At 38.0% G+C, this 25,721-nt stretch overlaps 4 protein-coding genes and 1 long non-coding RNA gene across 7 annotated transcripts; all 5 read left to right on the forward strand.

Moving 5' to 3' along the window:
* The first annotated feature begins 1,265 nt into the window (after positions 1 to 1,265).
* On the forward strand, positions 1,266 to 3,738 carry LOC116020776. Of its 3 annotated transcripts, none has more exons than XR_004098841.1 (3): positions 1,266 to 1,476; positions 1,677 to 1,791; positions 1,909 to 3,738. It is a non-coding gene; the product is annotated as an uncharacterized LOC116020776 (long non-coding RNA). The 3 variants fall into 3 exon arrangements; XR_004098842.1 differs by having other exon boundaries at positions 1,955 to 3,738; XR_004098840.1 differs by having other exon boundaries at positions 1,267 to 1,476; positions 1,677 to 3,738.
* A 248-nt stretch (positions 3,739 to 3,986) lies between these two features.
* Positions 3,987 to 7,205, forward strand: LOC116021213 (probable endo-1,3(4)-beta-glucanase ARB_01444). The gene is given in 2 exon segments (XM_031261828.1): positions 3,987 to 6,767; positions 6,769 to 7,205. Coding segments are annotated over 2 exon segments (2,055 nt in total). The 5' UTR covers positions 3,987 to 4,773; the 3' UTR covers positions 6,830 to 7,205.
* Positions 7,206 to 8,656: 1,451 nt separating this feature from the next.
* On the forward strand, positions 8,657 to 13,392 carry LOC116018790 (transmembrane protein 33 homolog). Its single transcript, XM_031258787.1, has 9 exons — positions 8,657 to 8,939; positions 10,512 to 10,632; positions 10,777 to 10,886; positions 11,382 to 11,507; positions 11,604 to 11,724; positions 11,824 to 11,908; positions 12,129 to 12,242; positions 12,349 to 12,388; positions 12,961 to 13,392. The coding sequence occupies exons 1-9, from the start codon at positions 8,766 to 8,768 to the stop codon at positions 13,111 to 13,113; spliced, it is 1,044 nt and encodes a 347-aa protein (XP_031114647.1). The 5' UTR covers positions 8,657 to 8,765; the 3' UTR covers positions 13,114 to 13,392.
* A 3,360-nt stretch (positions 13,393 to 16,752) lies between these two features.
* LOC116019091 (probable isoprenylcysteine alpha-carbonyl methylesterase ICMEL2) lies at positions 16,753 to 21,635 on the forward strand. The gene is made up of 11 exons (XM_031259180.1): positions 16,753 to 17,251; positions 18,184 to 18,260; positions 18,337 to 18,406; positions 18,733 to 18,813; positions 19,217 to 19,291; positions 19,703 to 19,804; positions 19,966 to 20,103; positions 20,323 to 20,388; positions 20,494 to 20,637; positions 20,816 to 20,906; positions 21,110 to 21,635. Exons 1-11 carry the CDS (start codon positions 16,968 to 16,970, stop codon positions 21,269 to 21,271), a joined length of 1,290 nt encoding a protein of 429 aa, XP_031115040.1. The 5' UTR covers positions 16,753 to 16,967; the 3' UTR covers positions 21,272 to 21,635.
* Positions 21,636 to 22,055: 420 nt separating this feature from the next.
* LOC116021229 (protein GAMETE EXPRESSED 3) lies at positions 22,056 to 25,137 on the forward strand. Its single transcript, XM_031261844.1, has 10 exons — positions 22,056 to 22,197; positions 22,280 to 22,467; positions 22,540 to 22,872; positions 22,968 to 23,214; positions 23,302 to 23,586; positions 23,758 to 23,844; positions 23,923 to 23,955; positions 24,037 to 24,096; positions 24,267 to 24,409; positions 24,496 to 25,137. The coding sequence occupies exons 1-10, from the start codon at positions 22,080 to 22,082 to the stop codon at positions 25,000 to 25,002; spliced, it is 2,001 nt and encodes a 666-aa protein (XP_031117704.1). The 5' UTR covers positions 22,056 to 22,079; the 3' UTR covers positions 25,003 to 25,137.
* The last annotated feature ends 584 nt before the right edge of the window (positions 25,138 to 25,721 follow it).

Below are 25,721 nucleotides of genomic sequence, written 5' to 3' on the forward strand. Positions count from 1 at the left end.
CATTACCATTACCAATTATTTGATACCCATTCCGATTCCGATTCCGATGTGCGAACCAAACACACCCTAATTTCTCTAAATTTTTGTTTTTAAGTCCTAGTTGCATGTCAAAAAATGGGAATTAGATAAATTATCTTGTCTATTTTGTACACTTAAGTTAAAAGGACAATAATATTAGGAGATTTAACTTATATTTCTTAAAATAATCTCTCATTTGTTAGAATGTTGAGTGTCTACCGTGAAGGCCTAAATAGCTAATAAGTTTGGATTAAAATAAACACTTCAAAAAAAAAAAAACACTTAAGAAATAATTGAGGTGAAAATTACATTTTTAGTCCTTCAATTATACACTAGTATAGACTTAGTCTCTTAGTTATATGTGTAACATTTTTAACCCTTAAGTTATACATGGAGTGACAATTTTGGTCCTTAAATGACCAGACCAACCACTTTATTAAATATTAAGTGACAAATTGGTAGTAGAAATTGTTTTCAATGAACTAAAATTGTCATTTTATGCATAATTTTGGAACTAAAAATCATCACGCATATAACTTAGTAACTAAATGTATACCATGAGTATAACTAACGACGCAAAAAAAGTAATTTTCTCATAATTGAGTGGAGAAAGTCAATGTACATATAATTATGGGTGGAAGAAAGCTATATAGGAGGAAACAGGGAAAATTTTTAAAAAATAAAGAGTTAATTTCATTTTTGGTCATAGATTTATAGGTGACATTCTACATGTAGTCATTTTTTATCAAAACATCCACATTTGGTCCTAATATTATTGTGACATGACCATTTTTGGTCCTCCATCAACAAAATTATTGAAATGTCGTTAAATACAAATACATTTTGGTCTTCAATTACAGATTTTTTCAAAAAAACAAACATAAAAATATTGCGGGGTCAACTTACTTTGTATAAAAATGATCGAAAAACCATTGTATTTAACGACATTTCAAAAATTTTGTTGGCGGGGGACTAAAAATGGTCATGCCTCAATAACACTAGGAGCAAATGTGAATGTTTTGATAAAAAAAAAAGACTAAAAGTGGAATGACACATATAAATTTAGGGTCAAAAATAGAATTAACTAAAAAATAAATATACATGGATGGCGTCGTATTTGGTGAAAAGACAAAAAAGTGCGCGGTAGTTTTTTTTTTTTTTTTTTTGCAAACGAAAAGTGCGCGGTAGTTAATACCAAAAAGTGCGCGGTAGTTAACTGAGCAGTGACTGATGATAGCAGTCGACAGTAAAGACTTTACCGAGCGATCGTAGACCGGAAAAGACTCTGAATTCAAGGTCAACGGCGGAGGAGGGCGAACATGGGAGGAGGAGAGGACCCGCAGAAGCTGAAGACGATAGCGGCGGCGGCGTACGACTACGAGAACGATCCGATTAATGGCCTCCCGCTCCGACGTCGTCGATCACTTTTAGCTCGCAAGTTCTACCAGCGATACAAATGTCCGTGCTCTAAACCTAACTTTTTTGCCTGCTATTCTTGCGTGTTCAATTTCTTCAATATTCGTCAGTGATAAATGATAATCCTCTTTATGTTTATCTTTCTCTCCGTAATTTGATTGTGAATGAATCATTACTATCAATTTCTATATCCGAGCAATTATCTGTTCACTTACAAATGGATATTTTCGCTCTTGGAGCAGACCTAGCATGTATATTTGCTGTTCGAAAGCTGCGTTCGTTCAATTACAAAACCATCTGCTCCGCAGACATCATCTTCACTTCCAAATAGCCAGTCACCAGCAGCACATACCTCAGGTATTGATCTGGTTTTCAGTTTACTATGATCTATGAGATATTTAAATGGGATTGGGGTCTTTCTCAGAAGTCAGCAATTCCATTTGTTTTGTTTAGTGATATTACTTTTCATTTTAGAGTCATCTGGATTCTGGAATGACATCTAGGATATCAACAACTCCAGTTTCAGATCCGACTTCTTTGCGCTGGGATAGGCAAACTGTATAGTTTTCTGTCAGTGCCTGGGTATATATGGCAACTCCTTCCCAGACTAATAAGCATTTAAAGGATATGTTTTTGAACTGATATTGAATGCAAAGTCAAATCACCTGGAATGCTTGCAGAAGACATTTTGTTTTTTGGATCAAATGAAGGGGTTCAACCCGAAACCTGTAACCCTATCTGATAGTACTTCTTCTCGGGCTAGGTACACCCAGTCTGTTTTCCCTAAGCACCTGTAAAACACCATCTGGAGGGAGCCCCATGTATTTCCTTCCAGTTTTCCCTCTGTTGGACAGCCAACCTTGCCACTCAGTCTGTAGCACAATTTTGGTCCCTATAAGACATGCTTGACCTTGACATCTGAATCTTTTCCTGGCCATTTCTTGCTTCCCTCAATGATGTTACGGATCGGCCACGGGGTAATTTTCCCCCCTTGATCCAATTGACAACCTCCATGGAATCACTTTGAATCTCAATCTTGTAGCATCCCCTATTCCAAGCCACTCTAATCCCCTCCGCACTGCCCAACATTTGGCCTCTGCTGCATGAAAAGCTTCTTGGTTGCACATGAAGCCACCATGTCAGTTACCTTGATTATCCTGGATAACTCCCCCACATCCAGAGTTGCCGTTGCTGGCCTTGAAACATCCGTCAATGTTGAGCACCATCCTGTCGTCGCATGGCCTATCCCACCTAACTGCCCAGACTTTAGTGCTATCCCGTTGTCTCCTGCTGCCATCATGGTCATTGAAAGCCTTCAATGTCTCGTCTTTAGTGTCCAGGATTTTTTTTGCCTTCCATCTCAGATTAGCTTCAGCACCGTTGAACACTACCAGTGCCAAAGCCACCACAGGGTCACTGCAAAGTGCAAACACATTAGGCCAGTCCTCCCCAAATCTGGTGTGCAATCTGTTGCTCAGGTTCCTGTTTAGCCAATTGGTGAAGTCCCTATCATTCCAACGCCTGGCAGGAGTGTTCTCCAAACCACCTCAGCCCTGTTGCATTTGCAGAAAAGGTGATCCAAGAAAACGTTTTATTAGTTAGGGTAAAGTGCATATTAGGCCAAAGCTCTAAAGGGCTGGTACTTGCAGGTCAAGCCCTGTTTACTACTTTGCTTTAGTTGTCCATCTTCTGGTCTTTATTTGATGAAAAATGCCTATCAACTGCTAGAAATCACATTTCATACTGGTTTTATGTACTGGCATTGTGACCAGTTTAAAAAATACAATCTTTAGTGCATACCACCAGTAATACTATAAGGAGACAGGCAACCACCATTTATTAACCTTCTTTTCCATCTGGTTCTCATTTCAGTTATTAATTGTGATTTAATCAGTGGGTCTGCCTCTTATTACTAAAAATCAACCATGGAAGTGTGTTAGAAGTTTTGAACTTATGGATCAAGCTTTATATTCTGATTGTGGGTTCTTCTGAAATTGTTTGAATTTGATATCTTGAAAATGAGATACAGATACTGCATATAAATTTGCCCATTCCAATGTCAATAATGACTATGAGGCCAAAGAGGTCTAGCCAATTGCCTTTTTCACAATTATGAAGGCTCCTCTCTCGTTCTTAGTCGTGGCACTCGTGGGCCCAACAAGAAGACCTTGACCCTGGGTGGTAGTGTAATTCATAAAGTTTGTTTTAGTTGATTAAGTTGAGTTGGTTTGACAGGTTAATATGTTACTTTGGTAAATGACTTATTGCATTAGTTTATTAGGATAATAAGTTAAAATTTGAAAAGTTAAGTTTAGTTAGTTGACTGATCGTAATTATGAAATCATCATTTTTACCTTTGCTGATGCCTAACATTTATATCTCTCTTCTTTTTGTTCTTTTTTTTTTTCTTCTTCTGTTTCCGTAACAACAACAATAATGTTTTTTAAAAATCTGTTTGATTTCACCCATTCTAATAATTAATAAAAATGAATGAATGAGTGAATACAAATTGTAAAAGTAATTTAAGAGTTAATAAATTAGCGGAATATGCTTATGTTCTTATAAGTCATTTTATATACAATCAGTTAAAAGTAAGCAGTTAATTTATAAACACTTTTACAACTAACTAATAATATCAGCTAGTAAAACTAGCTAAAGGCAACACCCCCTTATCTCGCATTACAAACTGAAAATGTGTCATGTTTTCCTCATCCACCAATTACCTACCTATCATGTCTCAACTATCATGCAACTTAGTTGAAGGGACCATCTTCACCTCTAATCACATCTTTCTACCCTTTCCATTTACTACGTTGTCTCCTTCGACACTTCAGCATCTCCCTTGAGCAAACTCCCCCATGAAAGCAAGAAATTGATGAAGACAATGGCAATGATTTATCTTCAAGTTCCAAATGCTCCTACATGTTTCTTCGTCACCATTGCAGCACTGTTGGGGCATATTTACTTTTGTTCTACTACATTTACTTTCAAATTCTACTCCCAGAGAGGGAGTAGAAGTTGGGAGTGATGTACTATTTTCCTATCTACTAACATAGTTGGCCGATCTGACAAAGATTACATGGTGTGGAACGGGAACAGAAACACAAACAGAAAAGCGCGCTTGAAGTCTTAGTGGCGTTTACTTTTTTGACTCTCGCAATAATCGACAAAGATTACGCGGCTAAGGTACAATCATGGTGTGGAAAATAATTTTCAGGAAACGTCGAAGCAATTGTTTCTAAAATGCCCTATAAATCTCCGACACGGCAATCCCATCAGCATCAAGAGCAACCGCAACAGTCCTAGATAGTTTTGCCTGAATCCTCCGCCACCGCCGCCATGTCGCAACCAAGAGACCAGATGCCTTTCCTCTTCCCACACTCCCAGTCCACTGTTCTCCCCGACTCATCCCGTTTCTTTGCCCCTCGCCTCCTCTCAAACCCTCTGCCCACAAATTCTTTCTTCCAGAACTTCGTTCTTAAAAATGGCGATCAGCCGGAATACATTCACCCCTATCTCATCAAATCATCCCAATCATCTCTCACTCTCTGTTACCCGCCTCAGTTGCGCGGCCCCGCTTTCATTTCCCAGACTTTCCATGCTGATCTCACCATTTCCGCATTGAACAACCCCAACCCGAATGCGGCTCATGTTGTTTCCTCTTTCAGTGATCTCAGTCTCATTCTGGACCTCCCCTCCAGCAATCTCAGGTTCTTTCTTGTCAGGGGTAGCCCCTTCTTGACTTGTAACGTTTACACAAGTATCAGTATTTCAATTTCAACTATCCATGCGATTCTTCAATGTTCCTCTAATGATTCTCGCACGAAATACACCATTAGGCTCAATAATAACCAGACTTGGCTTTTGTACGCCTCTTCCCCCATTAATTTGAGCCATAATCTATCCACCATCACTTCTACAACTTTTTGTGGTGTAATTAGGATTGCTCTATTGCCAAACTCTGATCCAAAATGTGAAGCTGTTCTTGATCGGTTTAGTAGCTGTTATCCCACTGCCGGCCACGCTGACTTCATCAGACCATTTTGTTTGGAGTATAAGTGGGATAAAAACGGCCGGGGAGATCTGCTTATGCTTGCACATCCTCTTCATCTCCGCCTTCTTTCCAACTGTGATTGCAGAATTACTGTTTTGAAGGAGTTCAAGTATAGCAGCATTGATGGTGATCTTGTAGGTGTTGTTGGAGATTCATGGGTTCTGAAAACTGACCCCATTTCAGTGACATGGCATTCAGTTAAAGGTTTAAGGCAGGAATCATATGCTGAGATAATTAGTGCATTGCATACAGATGTTCAGAGTTTGGATGCTGCGAATATAAAGGAAGAGTCGTCATATTTTTATGGTAAGTTGATAGCAAGAGCAGCGAGGCTAGCGTTGGTTGCTGAAGAGGTGCGTCATCTTGATGTTATTCCCACGATTCGGAGGTTCTTGAAGGATGCAATTCAGCCCTGGTTGGATGGGACTTTTGCAGCTAATGGTTTCTTGTATGATTCAAAATGGGGTGGACTTGTGACCAAAAAAGGGTTAACTGATACTGGTGCTGATTTTGGGTTTGGGATCTTTAATGATCACCATTATCACGTTGGCTACTTTGTTTACGCGATTGCTGTGCTTTCTAAGATTGATTCTGCATGGGGAAGGAGGTACAGGGGCCAGGCGTACTCTCTTGTGGCAGATTTTATGAACTTAAGCAGGCAAAATAATTCAAATTGCCCCCGATTGAGGTGTTTTGACCTGTGGAAACTGCATTCTTGGGCGGGAGGATTGACTGAATTTGCAGACGGGCGAAACCAGGAGAGCACGAGTGAGGCAGTAAACGCTTACTATTCTGCAGCTCTGATGGGGTTGGCTTATGGGGACACCCATCTTGTAGACATTGGATCCACCCTTTGTGCACTGGAAATTCAATCTGCACAAACCTGGTGGCAAGTGAGAGAGGATGGCAATTTGTATGCTGCAGAGTTCACCAAGGAGAATCGAATGGTTGGTGTTGTGTGGGCTAATAAAAGAGACAGAGGCCTCTGGTTTGGTGGTGCTGAAAACAAACATTACAGGCTGGGAATACAACTCTTGCCTATACTGCCAATCAGCGAAGCTCTATTTTCTGATGTTCAATTTGTGAAACAACTGGTGCGATGGACTCTGCCAGATCTCGCAAGAGAAAGGGAAGGAAAAGGTGAAGGGTGGAAAGGGTTCGTGTACGCACTGCAAGGAATTTATGACAAAGCGGGCGCTTTGGAGAAGGTAAGGAGGTTAAATGGGCATGACGACGGAAACTCACTGACAAATCTTCTTTGGTGGATTCACAGTAGAGGATGATGTTGAGGAATATGATAGAGGTGGTATGTTATGCTGGTTTCATCATTACTGTCATTGAGTTTCTGTGATTAATGTTTAGATGATATGTTTAGAAACCAACCTGTTTGGTTATCTGATATCACTTGTTATTGCCCTTTGATTTCCATTGAATTTCTCCATGAATACAGTGTAAGAAATTCTGTATGTTCTTACAAAGATTTTGCCCCTAGTATACATGTTCATGGTCAAGACTAGAGATAGATAGAAATCTTGCCAGCAAAGGTTTCTTCTTCTGTGCCCAGTGCTATAGGTTAACAGAATACTCTCTTGGTTGAGCCCGTCCTACTTTGTGGAGTTTACCTTTTTCGTATTGTTTGTTGGTTATTACATAGGTGAGTGGGTTTACTCTGTATGCACTATTGGATAATACTCATGGTAGCTACGAGTTTCCTTCATTATCCGGAAAAAGAAAAAAAGAGTTAATTTCAGCAATGGTCCTCCGATTATGTTGATTTTTCAAAATTAGTCCCTGACTTTTAATTTGGACAATTTAGGTCTCTTGACTTTCAAATTCTTTCCAATGTTGGTCCTTCCGTCAAATTTTGGTTAAGTTGGGGTCAAATGAAGGGGTAAAATTGTCCGTTCACATGTTTAGTGTATTATTACTAGTATTTCTCTTGTCATATACGCTGTATATATGAATATAATCTCAGTTGAAGTCATAATCGAAGCCATATAATCTCAGTCAAAATCTCTTCGACTGAAAATATATTCATATATATAACGTATAGGACATGAGAAATACGAGTAATAATACACTATATAGGTGAACGGACAATTTTACCCATTTATTTGACCTCTACTTAACCAAAATTTGACGAAAGGACCAACATTGGAAAGAATTTGAAAGTCAAGGGACCTAAATTGTCCAAATTAAAAGTCGGGAACTAATTTTGATTTTAACTCAGAAAAAAATGAGGCAGGACTTTCAAAGTAATCCAATCAAGCTTAATCTGATTTAAGCGCTTATGGAAACTGTCATTTAAGTGTTAAAACCCTTGTGGGAACTCTTATAAAAGTTTGTAAACCAAGACAATACTGATATTAATATGTTGCTATTCCGTAAATGTATCTAATACAAGAAGTTCAATCTTACCCCTTACAATCCCTCTAAATCTCTAAGAGCATCCTTATCAATAGAGTTTTTTCACTGTTTTTTAAGAGTTTTTGTAAGTTGATTAGGAAAAAGAAAACGGGAGGGTTGAAAAAAAATAAAAAACAAATCTGATTTAACAAAAATAAAAATAAAAAGAAAACTATTGTCAGGCGCGCTAGTTGCAGCCATGCACGTGTGTCTGCACCTAGCTTCCAATTCCGCATAAAAAGTTATTGTTCCAATATCTCCATTTTTGCAGGCTTCTTCATTTCTCTCACCTCCAAATAAGCATGCACTGTACTATGAACTCCTAAATAACCGTTGATGTAGATGCTCTAATGTTGAATGTATACTTCACTTTTACGGCCATCGCAAAAGTCAATATTTGAAGCAATATGAATCCTTTTTTTTTCTTTTTTTTTTTCAAAAAAAAAAATTGTAAAGAGAGAAAAAAATTAAAAATAAAACCTCTTATTTCATAAAAGAATATGAACAATAGTCCGCATGAGTTTAACTCAATAGTTCAATAAACAATGCTTAAGATAAGAAATCAAGATTCGAAACTTGACAACGACAATTTACAGTAATTTACCTACCGTACATATTTTGTCCAGTCGGATTACGAAGTCAACCTTTTGGAAAAAAAGAGGAAAAATAAAATATCTAACGAAACGACGTCGTATTTGGGAAAGAGCAAAAAGTGGGAGGTAGTTAATACGAGTAGTAAAACTGTAACTGAGCAGCGCGACTGATAGCTAGCAGTGGACAAGAAGAAAGAATTGTGGTTGGAAGAACCTACTTCTTAGTTGTGGACATCTCCGCCCTCTAGCGAGCGATCGTAGACCGGAAAAGGGCGAACATGGGAGGAGGAGAGGATCCGCAGAAGCTGAAGAAGATAGCGGCGGCGGCGTACGACTACGAGAACGATCCCAAATGGGCCGATTACTGGTCCAATATTCTCATCCCTCCACACATGGCCTCCCGCTCCGACGTCGTTGACCACTATAAGCGCAAGTTCTACCAGCGACACATTGTCCGTGCTCTAACCCCTCTTTTCCCCCATCCCCCTCAATAGTCAATACCGAACTTTTTTTTTACCAGCTGTTATTGCGTAGTGTTCAATTTCTTCAATATTCGTTATTGATAAGCTTCTTTATGTTTATATTTCTCTCCCTAATTTGATTATGAATGAATTATTACTATCAATTTCTATATCCGAGCAATTTTCTGTTCAATTAGAAATGGGTATTTAGTCCGCAGCTCAGTTGGTAGCCAGGACACATAATTGAGTCAGGCAGTCCTAGTGTGGGAGTTACATTCAATGTGGTGTGCTCTTTGTGGGCACCAGTCCCCCTCACCACGATTTATCCTCCACTTGGTCGAGGTGTGAGGGCGGGCCAGGGCCAGGGCAAGGGAATTTCCCTTTTGTGGGCAATTACAAATGGATATTTAGCCAGCAGTTCAGTTGGTTCCTAGATTGTCAGCCATGACACATAATCGAGCCAGGCAGTCCCAGTGTGGGAGTTACATTCAATGTGATAGGCTCCTTGTGGGCACCAAGCCCCCATAATGAGCTACATAGTCATCCTGATTTATCGTCCACTTGGTCGAGGTGTGGGGGCGGGACACAGGGCAAGGGAATTTCCCTTTTGTGGGCAATTACAAATGGATATTTATCCCGCAGCTCAGCTGGTTCCTGGATTGTCAGCCATGACACATAATCGAGCCAGGCAGTCCCAGTGTGACATTCAATGTGGTGGGCTCCTTGTGGCGCCAGACCCCCCATAATTGGCTACACAGTCACCGTGATTTATCCTCCACTTGGTCGAGGTGTGGGGGCGGGCCAGGGCAAGGGAATTTCCCTTTTGTGGGCAATTACAAATGGATATTTAGCCCGCAGCTCAGCTGGTTCCTGGATTGTCAGCCATGACACATAATCGAGCCAGCCAGTCCCAGTGTGACATTCAATGTGGTGGGCTCCTCGTGGGAACCAGGCTCCCATAATCGGCTACATAGTCACCATGATATATCCTCCACTTGGTTGAGGTGTGGGGGCTGGGCCGGGCTAGGGAATTTCCCCTTTTGTGGGCAATTACAAATGCATATTTTCACTCTTGGAGCAGACCTAGCATGCATATTTGCTGTTCGAAAGCTGCGTTCTATTATTCTAAGCTTTCCTTTGGTATTTCAATCTATCCTGGGAAGTGGGAGCTGGGAAAAGAGGGGGAGAGAGGATAGGAGCTTTGCATTCACTGATGTCTGACCAATTACCAGCACCCGGAACCATTCTTATCTAAAATGACCACTTTTTTTTTGTGGAGGCTGAAAGTTTTGAAAGAAAAAGAAACAATGATCAGTCAATGACTTCTTTGCAGCATTTTCTGTTTTCCTTGCATTCATTTTTTGAGTGGAGCTACATATAACATAATCTTAGGGTGTTTGCTTAGTTACCTTTAGCAGCTTGACTCCCAGCATATATTAGTAGTGATTGGTGGAACAGGTTTTGGACTCGTGCTAAGTAGTTGGAGTGATACATTGGCTGCCTCCAATGTATCAACTGGGAGGGATGGCTCTGTAGTTTAATTGGTTTTGTTGGGTTTTGTAGGATCCAGATCTGGTGGTTGAGCCAATGGCACCCAGCAGCTCTTCTCAGCAAGCAAAACCATCTGCTCCACAGACATCATCTTCATCAACTTCAAATGGCCAGTCACGAGCACATACCTCAGGTATTAATCTGGTTTTCAGTTAACTGTGAAATATTTAAACGAGATTGGGTTCTTTCTCAAAAGTCAGCAATTCCTTCTTCTTCTTTTTTTTTTTCCTTTAGTAATTTTACTTTTCATTTTTAATCCAACTACTATTCATTTTAGAGTCATCTGGGAGGACATCCAGGACATCAACTGATTCAACAACTCCAGCTTCAAATCCAACTTCTTTGCGCTGGGATAGGCAAACTGTACAATTTTCTGTCAACGCTTGGGTATGGCAAATCCTTCCCAGACAAATAAGCATTTAAAGGCTATATTTTTGACCAGTTAAAAAAATACAATCTTTAGTGCATACCACCCAATAATACTAAGGAGACGGGCAACCACCATTTATTAATCTTCTTTCCATTTGGTACTTATTATGTCTTATTTAATCTGTGGATCTACCTCTTATTAATAAAAATCAACCATGGAAGTCTTAGAAGTTTTGAACACATGGATCAAGCTTTGTAATTTGTGTTCTGATTTGTGGGTTCTTCTGAAGTTGTTGGAATTTGATATCTTGAAAATGAGATGCTGATGCTGCATATAAATTTTATTATATGCGTACAATGAGAAAATATGGTTGCCTATACTGCTTTTATGTTTGTCTCTATACACAAAATTTGAATTCATTTAGCTGGTTGAAAATGAGTCTTATATGCGTACAATGTTCATTTGCCCATTGGTTAACGTCAAAGTTTTCTTCTCCCTCCCCCCTTTTGCAGGTCTTTGTTATGGCAATACTTGCAATCTTTCCCCTTATTCCTACAAATCTGTCAAACAGGGCATATAGACTTTCCTTTATCGGAACGACGTGTTCGGCCCTATATTCTTTATATACAGCACATGGGGTAAATTCTAATTTTAATTTTTTACCATTTTAGTTCCTTAACTCAGTATGTGTCTAATTCAGAAGAGGCTACTGAATAACTTATTGTTCTCTGCAGAAGCCCAGGGCATGGAATATGCAAGCATTGCAAGTGTGGTTGCAGTCAGTGATTGTGGCAAAGGATTTTATCTACTTTATATACTGTCTTACCTTTGTCACTTCACATCTTTACCTCAAATGTGAGTGTCACCGAACTTCTGTTATCTTATTCTTCTATTCTGCTTAGACTTTAGCTGTGCACCTTCGTTTCTCATAATCTTTACTCAACTCTGTTGCAGTTGCTTTGATTCCAATTTTATGCCAAGAACTTGAGCATATCGTAAAGTTCCTTAGGCGTAACTTTAGCAGAACCTCTTTATACAGGCAAGGCTTACGTGAATTATTTACCTTTGGGTGAAAATCATAAAAAAAATTTCTTATAATTGGTAAAGGCAACGAAACATTTTCTAAGTTGAAGCGACAAATATACAGCTGATCTTATATTGAGACAATTAATACTATTGTTTATAGTAATATTTGGCTATGATTCACCTGAATTTTTGAGATCTAAGTGAAGAATGGGGGCAATCCTGACTGTGTGCAGGAAGTACTTTGATGACGCATGTGTCTGGGTTGAGTCAAATGCGAGTACGCTTAAGATACTGACTTCACAAGCTGAGATTGGACTTGGGTTCCTTTTGATTATCTCTCTTTTCTCGTCAGTCCTCTGTTTCAATTTCCCTTTATGATCTCTTATCACCTTACGTTTTGTTTCCATTTAGCTTTATAAATTTCTTTTTTTTAAAAAAAAAATCAAAATGCAGGTGGCAGCGCAACATAATACAGACATTCATGTATTGGCAGGTGTGTGAATTATTCATGATATGAAAATTATTTTGCTTTTCATCAACCACCATCCCCCTCCCCCAACAATCAAAATATATTTATAATCAAGAAGCAACCGGCATGGCACTGATATGTAAGAGGCAAGCAGGTTGTGTTCATTTCATAACAGGAACTCATTCTCAACAGAGAGAGTTTTTCTGACCTGTTGAGATGGCACCCTGTGTATCGTCATGGATATTAATCTGAACTGTATAAAGATTTGGCAGGGTAATTTGGATCTGTTTTTTGGGGTGACGAGGGAAACCCACAGCCACTATCTGAGGGTGTGCACTGGGTAAATCTCACCTTGTGGTCCTAGCCAGCAAAGGACCACAAGAAGGTAAACCAGCCTAGTTGCCCATAGTTTACCGGCTTAAACCAAGAAGGCCAATCTCCCACTGGGAGTTGAACTTGGCTTGTGGTTATGAAGTCTTGGCTGGGGTTTCCCCTGGTAATTTGGATCTTGAGTCTGTAACTGGTAGACTGGTAGTGATATTGCTATGTCATACAAATCTCGATATTCTTAACGTGTATTGAACCTACTTTTGCAGCTACTAAAGCTCATGTACCATGCACCAGCAACTGCTGGTTACCATCAGAGTGCATGGACAAAGATTTGGAGGGTCATCAATCCTCTCGTCCAAAAATACGCCCCATTCTTGAACACACCTATTTCTGCTGCACAGAAGTGGTGGTTGAGGTGAAAGAAAGCATCTCCAACAAACATTAACTGCAGTGTGTTGATATGCTCCAGGGCATCTGATCATTTGAGGTGGGTTAGCATCTTAGCACCAGTGAATTGGTGAGAAGGATATATACATGCTCTCTTCTTTAATGAACTTTTCTTTGGTGCACACAGTTTACTGCATACACTTTTTGTTATGGGTATAACTTTCCGGAAAGACAATTTAAGAGTGAAATTCTAAGTAACAAAATATGATACTCCCTAATAAAAAAAAATTGTCTTTGGCAGATGTTTTATTTAGTATTTGTATGTTATGATGCTTTGTTTCTGCGTTTCGAAAATGTTTCATCTCAAAATTCCTTTTTTTTTTTTTTTTTTTTTTCATTTTCCCTTTTTTGTGTTATCTGAATGGAATTAAAAAAGGCATAAATTAAGTGAATAGAGCAACTGAGGTCCCTAATTGCAAATTTTGTTTATCTAAATTCCTAAATTGATTTTAAAAATAAAGTACAATTGTATAATCTTACTTATTCAATAAGATATTGCTAATTTGATAAATGCATGATATTTTTATACTTTCTTTTCAAACTTTACTCATGTGACTAGTTAAGTGATCCAATTGAATATGGTATTTTTATACTTGACTAACATGTGGCTAACAAATTATGATCTATTATTATTGCATAATGTAAATATCTAGGTTTAACTCTTTTGTCTTGACAGATATGATAGTTTAAAAATTATAGTTGGGTTATGTTCATTTTTAATACTCAATTGTTGACGGAATATATAAAATTTAAGATTTAATTTCACTATTCTGTCAGCTTGATATATCTAATTAAAACTTTTTCCATTTTAGAGGTCCAATTATGTTTTTTTTTTGTTTAATTTATTTATTTATAAAGTTTATTTGACCATATTTTCTACCAAATTAATTTGTATGCAAATCATATTATCATTTAAGAAATGATTTGACACAAAAACCTTGGACAAAAGTACAATCACGCCTTTGTCAAGTCTGTTAAGAAATCGTTAAACGTCACATTGGTATTGTCATTTTCCATTGTTGGCTCTCCCACCACAAATACCAATTAAGTTGGTTCTGCTGCCATCTGGACTGTCCCAGTACTTACTCCCTTGTCTGTCGAAGCCTCCGCCGCATATTTTTTTGGGGACAAAATATGAATGGATCACAATGCTTTCCCTACGTTAATTTAATATAAAGTATTTGTATAGATAATTAGATTATTTAGATATACAATATGTCTTGTCTGAAACGATTTCATGTAAAATTGTCAAATAAATTGTATATGTTATCAAATAACAAGTAATAGTTTGATTTGATATAAGAATGCGTGTCTTTTATCAACCCAGGACGAGATCTTCCACATTGTCAATGTAGATCGCTTGGTATTTTACGTAAAATTGTCAAATAAATTTTACGGAGTATATGTTATCAAATAACAAGTACGGAGTAATAGTTTGATTTGATATAAGAATGCATGTTTTTTATCAGTCCAGGACGAGATTATTTAGATCGTTTGGTATCGTTAGTATTCGACAGGTCACCTCAGCTAGCTAGTCTTCCTTGCTTGGGGTCCCTTTCTTTATTTCAAATTTCCAATTTCCAAAAGAATTTAATAAAATTGTAAGTACGAACGTAAGTAAATGGACACAAAAATTTAATAACTTAGTTCGGAGAATACCACTCTTACATCTATGAGGCATTTTAAGATCAACTTTTATTCATTAATCTATTAATCAATGAACTGTACAACCATGTATTGACGAAGTAAATATGCGGTATACTCTATGAACTAATGCTTTGTTCCAAAAATTTTAACAACTCAGAGGAGATATTTATTTCTAATGTAGTAAATACACTGGGAAATACCGATAAGTGTATATACTCGGATATGGTTTGTAGAATGGTAAGAGTCTGCTTGTTGGTTTAAGTGGTAGAGCTCGACCACAGATGGTAGTGAGTCGGAGAGTCTCAGGTTGATTAGGGTTAGGTGAAAAAGGTCAAAAGTCCCCCCTTCCCTTTAGCAATAAATGTGCTATTTATAGAGGTTAGGAGGGAACTCGCGCCGCGCCCTCGGCATGCTTATCACGTTCCCCACATGCATTTGGCAGGGTCAGAAACCATGCTGATTGATCTAGGTGTCTCAATATGCCTGACGAATCCTAAGTGATGTGATCGGTCATAGTGTCATCTCATGGCTCTTGTCCACAGATGTAAAGGATGTCCAACTCGGATGCCAATTTTGAGACCCCAGGTCGAGATCGAGCTTAGGATGTGCTAGGTGGTAGTCCACATAAACAGTCGCGGGTCCACCTTTGCATCTAGGTCAAGTCGGTCTGTGGAACAGGGTCGATTTCAATCAAAAATCACTCCCCGCGCCTTAAAGAGTACATATTGAGCAGGTGTAGGGCCACAAGCCCAAGGTATATTTCCTATCAATTTCAACTCATATTTTGAAGAATGTTTTATTAACACTTTTGATATATATATATATATATATATATAAATGTTGTTTGACCTATATAAATATGTTATAGTTTTGCTAAAAACATTAATTTATTATAGAGGAAATAGTATATTCTTGTTGAATTTACATCATAATCATTTTCGATTATAATTTTTCTTCACTGGTAGTCCCTTGACTATTTACATTTTCTACATTTTTTATCTTGATTATTAATTTTCACATTTAGTGCACAACTATCAAATACCTACTATATTTCGTCTTCTCAATCAATGTTTTAGCGCAATTTTGTTTGATTTTCATCAAAACTAACTCCAATGTTACTATACACTATTGTGCTATCTATATGCTAATTAGATTTAAATAACTCACGTGAATGTCATGTGAAAGATTTAAGTTAAATTTAATTGAAAAGTTTATGAAAAGAATCACACGTTGAAATAATTTGATAGTCATATTTCAAATGTGAAAACTTTTATAATTAAGAATTAAATGAAGGGATATACTCTATACAAATATACAATACTCATAGAGTCATCTAGTACCAAAAGTTTAAAAAATGTTGAATTAAGATTGTCCAAGTATTAAGTATTTATTATTATTATTATTATTCTTATTCTTATTATTATTATTATTATTATTATTATTATTATTATTATTATTATTATTATACACCTATTGACATGATTTCATTATATAAACATCGTAAGTTTATGTAAATCTACACGACATTAAAATATAAATAAAAAATATAAATTTATACACTCTCAGGGGTATGATTATTGTATTAGAATGTTACAATTTAAATTCTCATTAACACTCTAGTCTCTCAGTTGGATTAGTTGCACCAGGTTTTTCTAGCACACAACTTATATATATTGTGTGGTCTGTGGACATGTAAAGAGGAGCGGAGTTTACCGATATACACACTTGAGAAGTGGCTACGATTTTCTTTATACACTCCAAAAAAAATATAAAATATAAACAAAAATGTAAGTTGATGCAAAATTTACAAAAGGAGGCTACAAATGTCTCATTGGTTTCAAAAAAAAAAAAAAGAAAGTCTCATTGTAAATAATTGATGGAGTATATTTATTAGAGAAAATGAATATATTTCTAAATTTGGTTATTATGTATTTCAGTTGTGTATTTAAATTGGGAAAGAAATGAAATCGAAACAGGCATCATGGCATAATGGTAAAAGCAGAATCTTTAAAAACAGAGCCTTTTTTCGGTTCCGACACTGACAATCATCTAGAAATTTGAACGACGATTAAATCTCAATCCTCAACCGCCTCGCCCGCCCAATCTTATCTGTTGTTATCGGAATCTGCGATCGCGCCGGTTTGTTTATTCCCGAGTTTTAGCGTTCAATTTGCCGGAAATGGCAACGGCTCCGCGCCAGGGACCGGCGAGTTTGGGGTCTTTTGTCAATGAGCTTAAGAAGCAGAGAGATGAAGGCATGGACGCTCATGAACCTTTGTTCTCTAGGGTTTCCAGCCTTCCCGCCTCGGCTAACAATCAGAGGAGGCGCAAAACTATCACCAAGACCAAGTCTGCGCCGTGCCGCCCCGCCCGCCAATCGTCCTTCAGCCGTGACATTGGCCATGCTGCCGCCGAGACGTATTTGATCACTCGCCTTAGTTTCAAGCTTCTTAGCTATCTCGGGTACTTTTCTTTCTGGATTTGAGAATTATCTGTCGCGTGTTGTTGTTGTTGTTTTTTTTTTTTTTTTTTTTTTTTTTTTTTTTTTTATCATCATCTGTGTTTGGATGGCAATATGCATTTCAAAATACTGATCCTCAACGGCATTTATGTTTCTTGCTTGAATGCTTTATGGAATTCTCAAATTTCGCATTGCTATTCGGAAATTGGCCTTTAAAAAATCATTGCTGCGGCTTGCTACTATAGCCTGTAGACCAATTAGATATATGTTCTTGAATTTGTAGTGATCTATAATTAGGGTGTGTTTGGTTGACAAGTTTAGCTATCAAGAATAGGTATCAAAGTCACTGTTATTGTTTGGTTGACAGGTTTTTATAGAACACTATTATGGATTTTGATTACTCCTTAATTGCAAAACTCATTCCCTAATAAAGTAAGGGTTTCATTTTCTTTCCTCCTCCGCTCCCCCAAAGTTAATAATCATTCTCATTCCACCCTACTACCAAACATGCAAAATACTTTTACCAAAACACATTACCATCACCAAGTATTTGATACCCATTCCGATTCCGATTCACATGTGCGAACCAAAGTACTAAACACACCCTTAGATTGTTCCAAATTACTTATGATTATTTAAAACAAAAAGTCCTTCAGGTGTGGATTATACTATACTGGCATCAGTTTTTGAAATTTTGAGCTAAAGCAGATCTGTGTTGAATGAATGTTAGTGAGAATTGTAAAAAGTGTGATAGCTAAATTACTAATTTTAGCCAAGGAATTTAATGAGGAGCAGGGTAGTGTATAATTTCTCTGTGGTGCACTGTGCACAATCTGTCATGTTGCATCATTTGATTCATTTCAATGCTTAGCTATGTTACATTGTTAGCTACTTTTCTTTCAGGACACAGCTTTTATTCACTACCAATTTTCAGGGTAGGCTATCGATGGATTACAAGACTTCTTGCCCTTGGTTTATATGCTATGCTGCTTATGCCTGGATTTGTTCAAGGTATGCATAAAGTGATCTCCGTTTTAAATTCCCATAGTTTTAGCACCAATCATTAATTTTGCATCATTTTTGGCAGTTGGATTTTATTACTTCTTTTCACCCCAAGTCCGAAGAAGTGTTGTTTATGGGAGCCAACCAAGAAATAGGTATGGGATTGTGAAACTCTTAGGGGTCCGTTTATTTCAGTTTTTTGTCTAGAAAATTTGTTTACTAACACTCATTTTTCCAAATTTATTTATTTTTAGATTATAACGCTATAAAATTAACTTAAGTCTAATTTCAAGTGATTTTTGGATATGTTTGGTGTTCAAACGGAATAAATGTAATTTACTTTTAAGTCTAATATATGTAAGATTTTAGCCTTTGATATCTGAACCAAATTTATATCTGGATATAGTATAACTAAAATTATCTGAACCAATCACCTATCGAGTTTATATTTATATTTGATCATAACTGAATCTTGGTGCAGATTGGATTTATATTTACCAACAAATAGAGATGGTTCAAAGCCTGTTGTAGTATTTGTCACTGGTGGGGCATGGATTATTGGGTGAGTAAGAAAGTTTGAATCCTTGTGTTCCTTTTGGTTCCTATGAAGTGTATCCAGTAGTTAGTAAGGTTCTTCCTTTTGTGTGCTATATCATATAGACATATACATATCATGACAAAGCGTTTCTTTCCTTTGAAGAAAGTTTCAATTTTATTTATTAGGTCATCACTGTCTGGCAAGATTTCCTATACCCCCATTCCCCACCCCACCATATATGTACTTATCTTGCCCTTCCCTTGGTGGTGCAGATATTCTCAGAGTACTGTTACTACTTCCTACTGTAAACATCTATGACATAGATGTGAAGTCAAATATAGGATAAAGTTATTCTGAAATAAGCATCTATACAATTCCTTAGTCCTTTGCTTATCAGGGATTATTTATCTACTCTACGTTTATGTAGGTACAAAGCATGGGGTTGTCTCTTGGGGAAACAATTAGCTGAACGGGACATCATAGTAGCATGTCTTGATTACAGGTAAGATTACACTCAATGTAGGAAATTTTAATCCATGGTTATGTATCCGTACTTAGTCACTTAGATGTATGTCCTCAGCTTGTTTCTTGTCCTCTCCTTGCATTTACTAGCTTAATATTTGGCTTTGTTCATTTTGCTTGCAATTTAATTTTAGCCTGTTGCATATATGTGTGTTAGGTTTCAACTTATAAATTTACTGAATACTCTGTATTTATCTAATTATAATTTGTCACATGATTAGGGAAGAAGAAATTAAAGGATACTTCATGTTTCTCTCTCCAAAGTAGATAGTGGCATGACTATAACACATTATTGTATGAGCCTTCTCTGTGTGTGCATGTGTACTAAGGGAGTTAAGGTAAGCAGTAACTTGCATCATTTTCACACTGTTGATGCATGTATTGGTTTCAGAAACTTTCCACAAGGGACAATCAGTGATATGGTGGACGATGTTTCTCAGGGGATCTCATTCATTTGTAACAATATTGCTGAATACGGAGGTGACCCGGACAGGTAACTCCTCATGCTGTAACATGTAGAAAATGGCATAAACCTCCATTGACAAGAAACACTAAGGATTAAATATTTTGGTGATATACTGATATTTTAAAGGTTTAAATGGTGTAGAAGGCTTCCATGAGGTATCCCTTGATCATAATTCCTTATTTGTGCAGGATTTATCTCATGGGTCAATCTGCTGGTGCACATATTTCTTCCTGTGCTCTTGTGAGGCAGGCAATTAAAGAATCAAAAGGGGAAACGGTCTCTTGGAGTGCCTCAGCCATAAAGGCCTATTTTGGTTCATCAGGGGGGTAAGTTTGCTATCCATTATACTTATAGTATACGCCTCCCCCCCTCCATTTAGGGGCATGAATATTATTATTGAGGCTGTGTCTGTATACATTCCATTTATATTTCCTCTGCTGTCTTGCATGTTATTGTGTCATTACCTCCTCTCGCTCCACCCTTTTTTTGGTCACCTGGCATTACACTGGTTAACCTAATGGCTTGCTGTAATTTTTTGTGGATAGGTATCATTTACCCAGCCTAGTTGATCACTTTAATGGCAGAGGGTTATATCGCTCTATTTTTATGAGGTTTGTAAATACTCTCCCTCAGCAGTACATTGAATTAGTTTATACTGTGAAATCTCATGATTTTTGCTCCACAGTACCACTGACATTTTTGAAATGCTATTGTAGTATAATGGAAGGCGAAAAATCCTTGAAAAACTTCTCCCCTGAAATGTTGGTGCAGGATCCAAGTTCTAAAGCTGCACTCTCATTGCTTCCTAACTTTATCCTATTCCATGGTACTGATGATAGGTCCATACCGAGTAATGCAAGGTCTGTATGCATCTAAAGAGCAGTGCTGGCACCATTAATTTTGTTTACAAATTACAAAATAGTCCCTCTTTGTTATGAACGCCACGCATAGTTTGACACTTGATTTCTTAGACCTTAGTCCCGTTTTATGCATGTTATTGCTTGTAAATTGAAATATTGTCTTGTTTCCTCTGTTCAGTAAAACATTTGCAGATGCTCTTCTGCGAGTGGGGGGTCGAGCTGAAGTGATATTGTATGACGGGAAAACCCACACAGATTTATTTCTCCAAGTACGTATATTTTACTTCCATTTTCCGGTCTACTTTTCGCAGGTATTTTAAATGAACATACGGAACTAAGCCACCAGATTGCCTAGTTTATATTCATACCTACATCAAAGAGGAGCCGTGGTGGTCCCTACTGAACTGCCCGAATCCCACGAGTGAACATTTACCAGTATTGTGGTTTCAACATTCGCCGTCTCTATGTGCAGGATCCTCTTAGAGGTGGCCAAGATGATCTCTTCGACTACGTAGTAGCCTTGATACACGCAGATGACAAAGAAGCTCTTGCCAACGACGCTAACGCACCTCCAAGAAGACGGCTTGTTCCCGAGATTTTGTTGCAGTTGGCTCGATTGGTCAGCCCCTTTTAAGACCTCAGCCATTTTTGTCTTCCAAAGCAATGGAGTGCCCTTTCCAACTGAACTCTGAAGTAGATTGCAAGATCATCTTCATCGCTTTCTTTCCATGCTGATAGAATATGAGATAATCTCATAGATCCTTACATTTACATGATTTGTGTTGCTGCATGACTTCTTGTCAACTTTATCATTTATAGTTGGCTTTCTCAGTATACATTGTTCTAAATATTTCATCATTTTATAATGCTAGATCTTTTATACCATAGTTCATTTTGAACTCGAGTTTCGATTGGATTGTATATAAGAAAAAGTTCTTGCAACAGAAGATAGCATTTGAAATGGAAGTCATGGCACTAGTTGAGCAAAACTTTAGTTATTTGTCCTATTTTGTATATTGTACAGGTATTTAGGTTTGATAAATTTAATCAAGTTTTGATCAGATTTTATTTGTCTTATTTGCATACTATACTGATAATCAGGGTTCATTGAATTAATCAAGTTTTTGTCGGGTTTATTTGTCTTATTTTGCATGATATTTAGATTTTGTTGAATGAAACTAATTCAATTGAGTTTCAGTAGGAGTTTATTTGTCTTATTTTATTAATATTTAATTTTCAGTGGAAAAAATTAATTTAATCGAGTTCTTATAAGAAAATTGAAAATTTTTGAAGAGTAACCACCCTTTTGATAATTTTTAATAATAATAATTTTAATTATAAAAAATAAAAAAAGAAAGAGTAACCACCATCGTCTGGGTGGTTTTTCAGGAGTTAAACATGGAGTTTATCATCTTCCTCCCACCTGTGTGTCTCTCAGACTCATGTCTTTACAGTTTCGAATCCTTCCAACGTTAATCTCATTCCTGCTGCCTTGTTTTGCCTGTTTTGTGTCATCTACACAACTGCAGCCGCTATATTCAAATCCACCATTCATTTCAGGTATAGAAGAGCACAATATCAACTGTCTTTGCCTGTAAAACTAAGAAAAGATCCTGTGAATTACTCACAATTTTGTTTCCAGGTCAAGAATCATTCAGGAATGCCGCACATAAGCTGAACCGGCCCCTAGTGGGGGATGATGGAAGGGTCTACGCGTGCTCGGGGAGGAATTTCTTTGCCTTTGAAAGCAATGGCTCAATTGCGTGGAGCTTAGCGCTTAACTATACATGCAGTGCCAAGATTGCTCCTGTTAATGGAGGTTCAAGAAAGGCAAGGCTCTAGTTTAAATTTGGAGTATATATTTAGTGATCCATTGTTTTTTTCAGGCGCATTTGTTTGCAGATATATGTGGTTGCAGAGGATAGAGTGCTGAAAATCAACCCCCTAAACATTGGGGGTTCTGAATCTGCTGTGCAAGTGTTTTTTGGCCCGAAACAACCGGGTGCAGAAACGCCAGGAGAGATTGTTGGCGTCGCTGTAAGCATATCCAGCTCTCGTGTTCTCATCGCTGTCAAGAAACGAGGGCTGTTTGCTTATAGGCTGCACGGAAAACTGGTGTGGAGTGCTGGTCCCGTGCTTTACCAGCATGGATTTCGTCTAGGCTGCAGGAAAAGTGTTGCAGACTGTTACTTCTCGTCTGCTCCTGTGATTGATCATTGTGAAGCGAGTATTTATGTAAGTTAAGAAAAAAACTCGATTTGTCTGTTCTACTTAATGTTGCAGACTTATAGGCCTAAATTCATGACTTCTCTGATTCTCTCTACTTGCAGATTTTGAATAATTGGGGAGAGCTGTATGCTTTGTCTACCACCACTCCTCATTTCCTATGGATCCAGGACTTGAGCTCATTCGGGAACATATCTGCAATTACGCCTGGAAATAATGGTCTGGTGTACATCACTGTCCCGGCTAGAGCTCTTATTCTAGCCCTAGACGTTTCGAGGGGGAATATTTCGTGGCAGGGAAGTGTTGGACCACTGAGCACTGCAGACTACGCCCCCGTTGTTGATTCTAATGGTGAACAACATTGTTCTGCATTTCGCATTGTGCTAGTCTGGATATCAAATTCGCACGTTTTCATTGTATAATTTACTGATACCCCAGGTTGGATCTCTGTGGGATCGTTGGATGGCTTCGTGTATTCCTTTTCACCCCATGGCGTTGTCAAGAAGTTCCCTCGAGTGGCTGACCGAGCATCTGTCATCCAAGTTAGCCCTATTCTGGACTGCTCGGGTTATGCACTCTATGTTTCTCAGACAGAAATGGATGGAAAGGTTAGCCAGATAATTGGGGATTATACTTTCATCACAGCCATGAATCCAACAACTGTTGCCTTCACAATGCTTGTTCCAGCCACGGGATCTTTGTTATTCTCTGAGAAATACCCTGGTAAATAGCATTCTTGCTGTTGAGCATAAATAATATATAAACATAAATGTGCAGTCCAACTATCAGCTTAGGCTTTTAGTTGAGATGGAGCACATGCTTCAATTTTTGCTTCCCAACTTCATATCCCCTGTCTTGCATATTCTGTATTCGTGTTCTTGATGATGATCATAGGTCCATTCTCGTCGAAGCTGGTTGAGAGTGATCTAAGGCGTTTTGTTTGCGATGAACAGATCGTTCTGGCTTTTTTCGCAGCTTCGAGTGAGTAATTCAGCTCAGATTCTCTCTGCATTTCATGCATTTCTTCCTTGTGGCTAAAGAAATTCCAATTTCCTGCAGGGATTAATAACCCCTTCCAATGCATCAGCACGCGTAATGATCCTATTACAGCCATTCGATTCGAATCCCATGATTTCCAAGTCCCGCGTTAATCCTCTTGTGTTCTTGATTCAGGTCAGAAGTTTGCAGTCAGCTGCTCACAGATCACACCAAAGAGCATCAACATCTACACTGGTAACCCGGTTTTGTTTGGTTTCTTGACAATTTTGTTTTCAAGAATTGACTTCTTGAAAAATGTGCTCCATCTCAACTAAAAGCCTAAGCCGGTAGTTGGACTGCACATTTATGTTTATATTATATTTATGCTCAACATCAAGTACCGCGTTAATCCTCTTGCTCCCTAGGTAACGAGAGGGCAGTTGTCTTGTTTCTGTCGTTCGAAACGACTTTACTCGTAGTTTTAGTAGCACTGGTGAGATTCTGCTGTGTTTTCTGGAACAAGAAGAAGCTCCAAAGTCGAGAACTTGGGAAATTCCTGGAAAAGAGAGTAATGATCTGATCAAAATCCCTCTGCAATTCTCAAACTCAATCGAGATTCGGTTTTAAATAACTTGTGTTCTTGTTGTCATTTAGCATTCTCTTCGGCTCCAGAAGAAGGCATTTGACAGGACAATAACAGAACTGGAGCAAAAAGCTGCAAATGAAGTTGCAAGAGCTGAAGTGATAGAGCAGCTGGGAGATCTGGTGAGGGAGAGGGAAGGCGTGGAGAGGAAGCTCTCGACGACGTATAGTTTGGGGAGAGACGAAACCGCCCTGCAAGGATCCCTGCTGCTGCCTTTGTCCGACAGGACAACGCGGAGCTACTCTTTTCGAGACGCAAACAAGGAGAGCATCACTGTGTTTCACACTGCCACTGATGTTTCATCTGCTGCAGACAGTACCGAGTCTGATCTCGGTGAAGCATGGAGTTGCAGCGACGATGATGGTGATGATGATGAGGAGGAGGAAGAGATTGGCGAAGAAGAGTACGAGGCTAGTTCTTCGAGCTCGGGCTCGAGCTCCAATCGAGGTTCGAGTGCTTCATTTGATGGCATGGAGGATGCAGGGAGTGTCCCTGCAGCAAAAGCTGTCATCAAGTAGCTAAATCTCATGCTTGGGAATCACAGTGCACAATACATGTTAAGGAGATATGATTTGGTTATCCCTTGTTTGATTTGAGTATTACAATTTAAGATGGTAGACTCAGAGAATAACAGGCTTATTGACGTTGAGTTATTGCTGGTAATATATATGAAGAATTATATCGAATAAAGTTTGATAATAACTCAATTTTATATTGAATTATTATATTTTTACTGTCATGCTTTTTCCCTATTCTCACTGCCTTCTATTAGCATTTACTAATATTTATTAACTTTATGTGGGATAAGAGTTTAAATTTTAAACAATTGTGTATTTTACATATTTAAAAAATAGGTAAATTTGAACACTTGTTGGTTTAAGATAGAAAATAACATTTTTGAAAGGTTTAGTAGGGTGCAATTGTGCATTTCGTTTTTTTTTTTTTTTTTTTTGATTGAAATAAATCAAAACAAAATAACAAATTTAGTCTTTTGATATATGATTATATGACAATTCAATTGGCTCAATAACCCAAATAAAAAGGAGACGGAATTAAAATATAAATATATTTTCAATGTTGCAAATGTAACTAGGAAGGTTTGATCCCTAAACTTTTTGTAATAAAAACTCACTACCAACCAACTAAATCACTTCAACTTTAAAATTATGGGGGTTTGGTGGGGGATAGGGATGGCAACGGGGCGGGGTGGGGGCGGGGGGCATACCCCCCATCCCCG

This window comes from Ipomoea triloba, chromosome 5, assembly GCF_003576645.1.
Source record: "Ipomoea triloba cultivar NCNSP0323 chromosome 5, ASM357664v1".
NCBI lineage: Eukaryota > Viridiplantae > Streptophyta > Magnoliopsida > Solanales > Convolvulaceae > Ipomoea > Ipomoea triloba.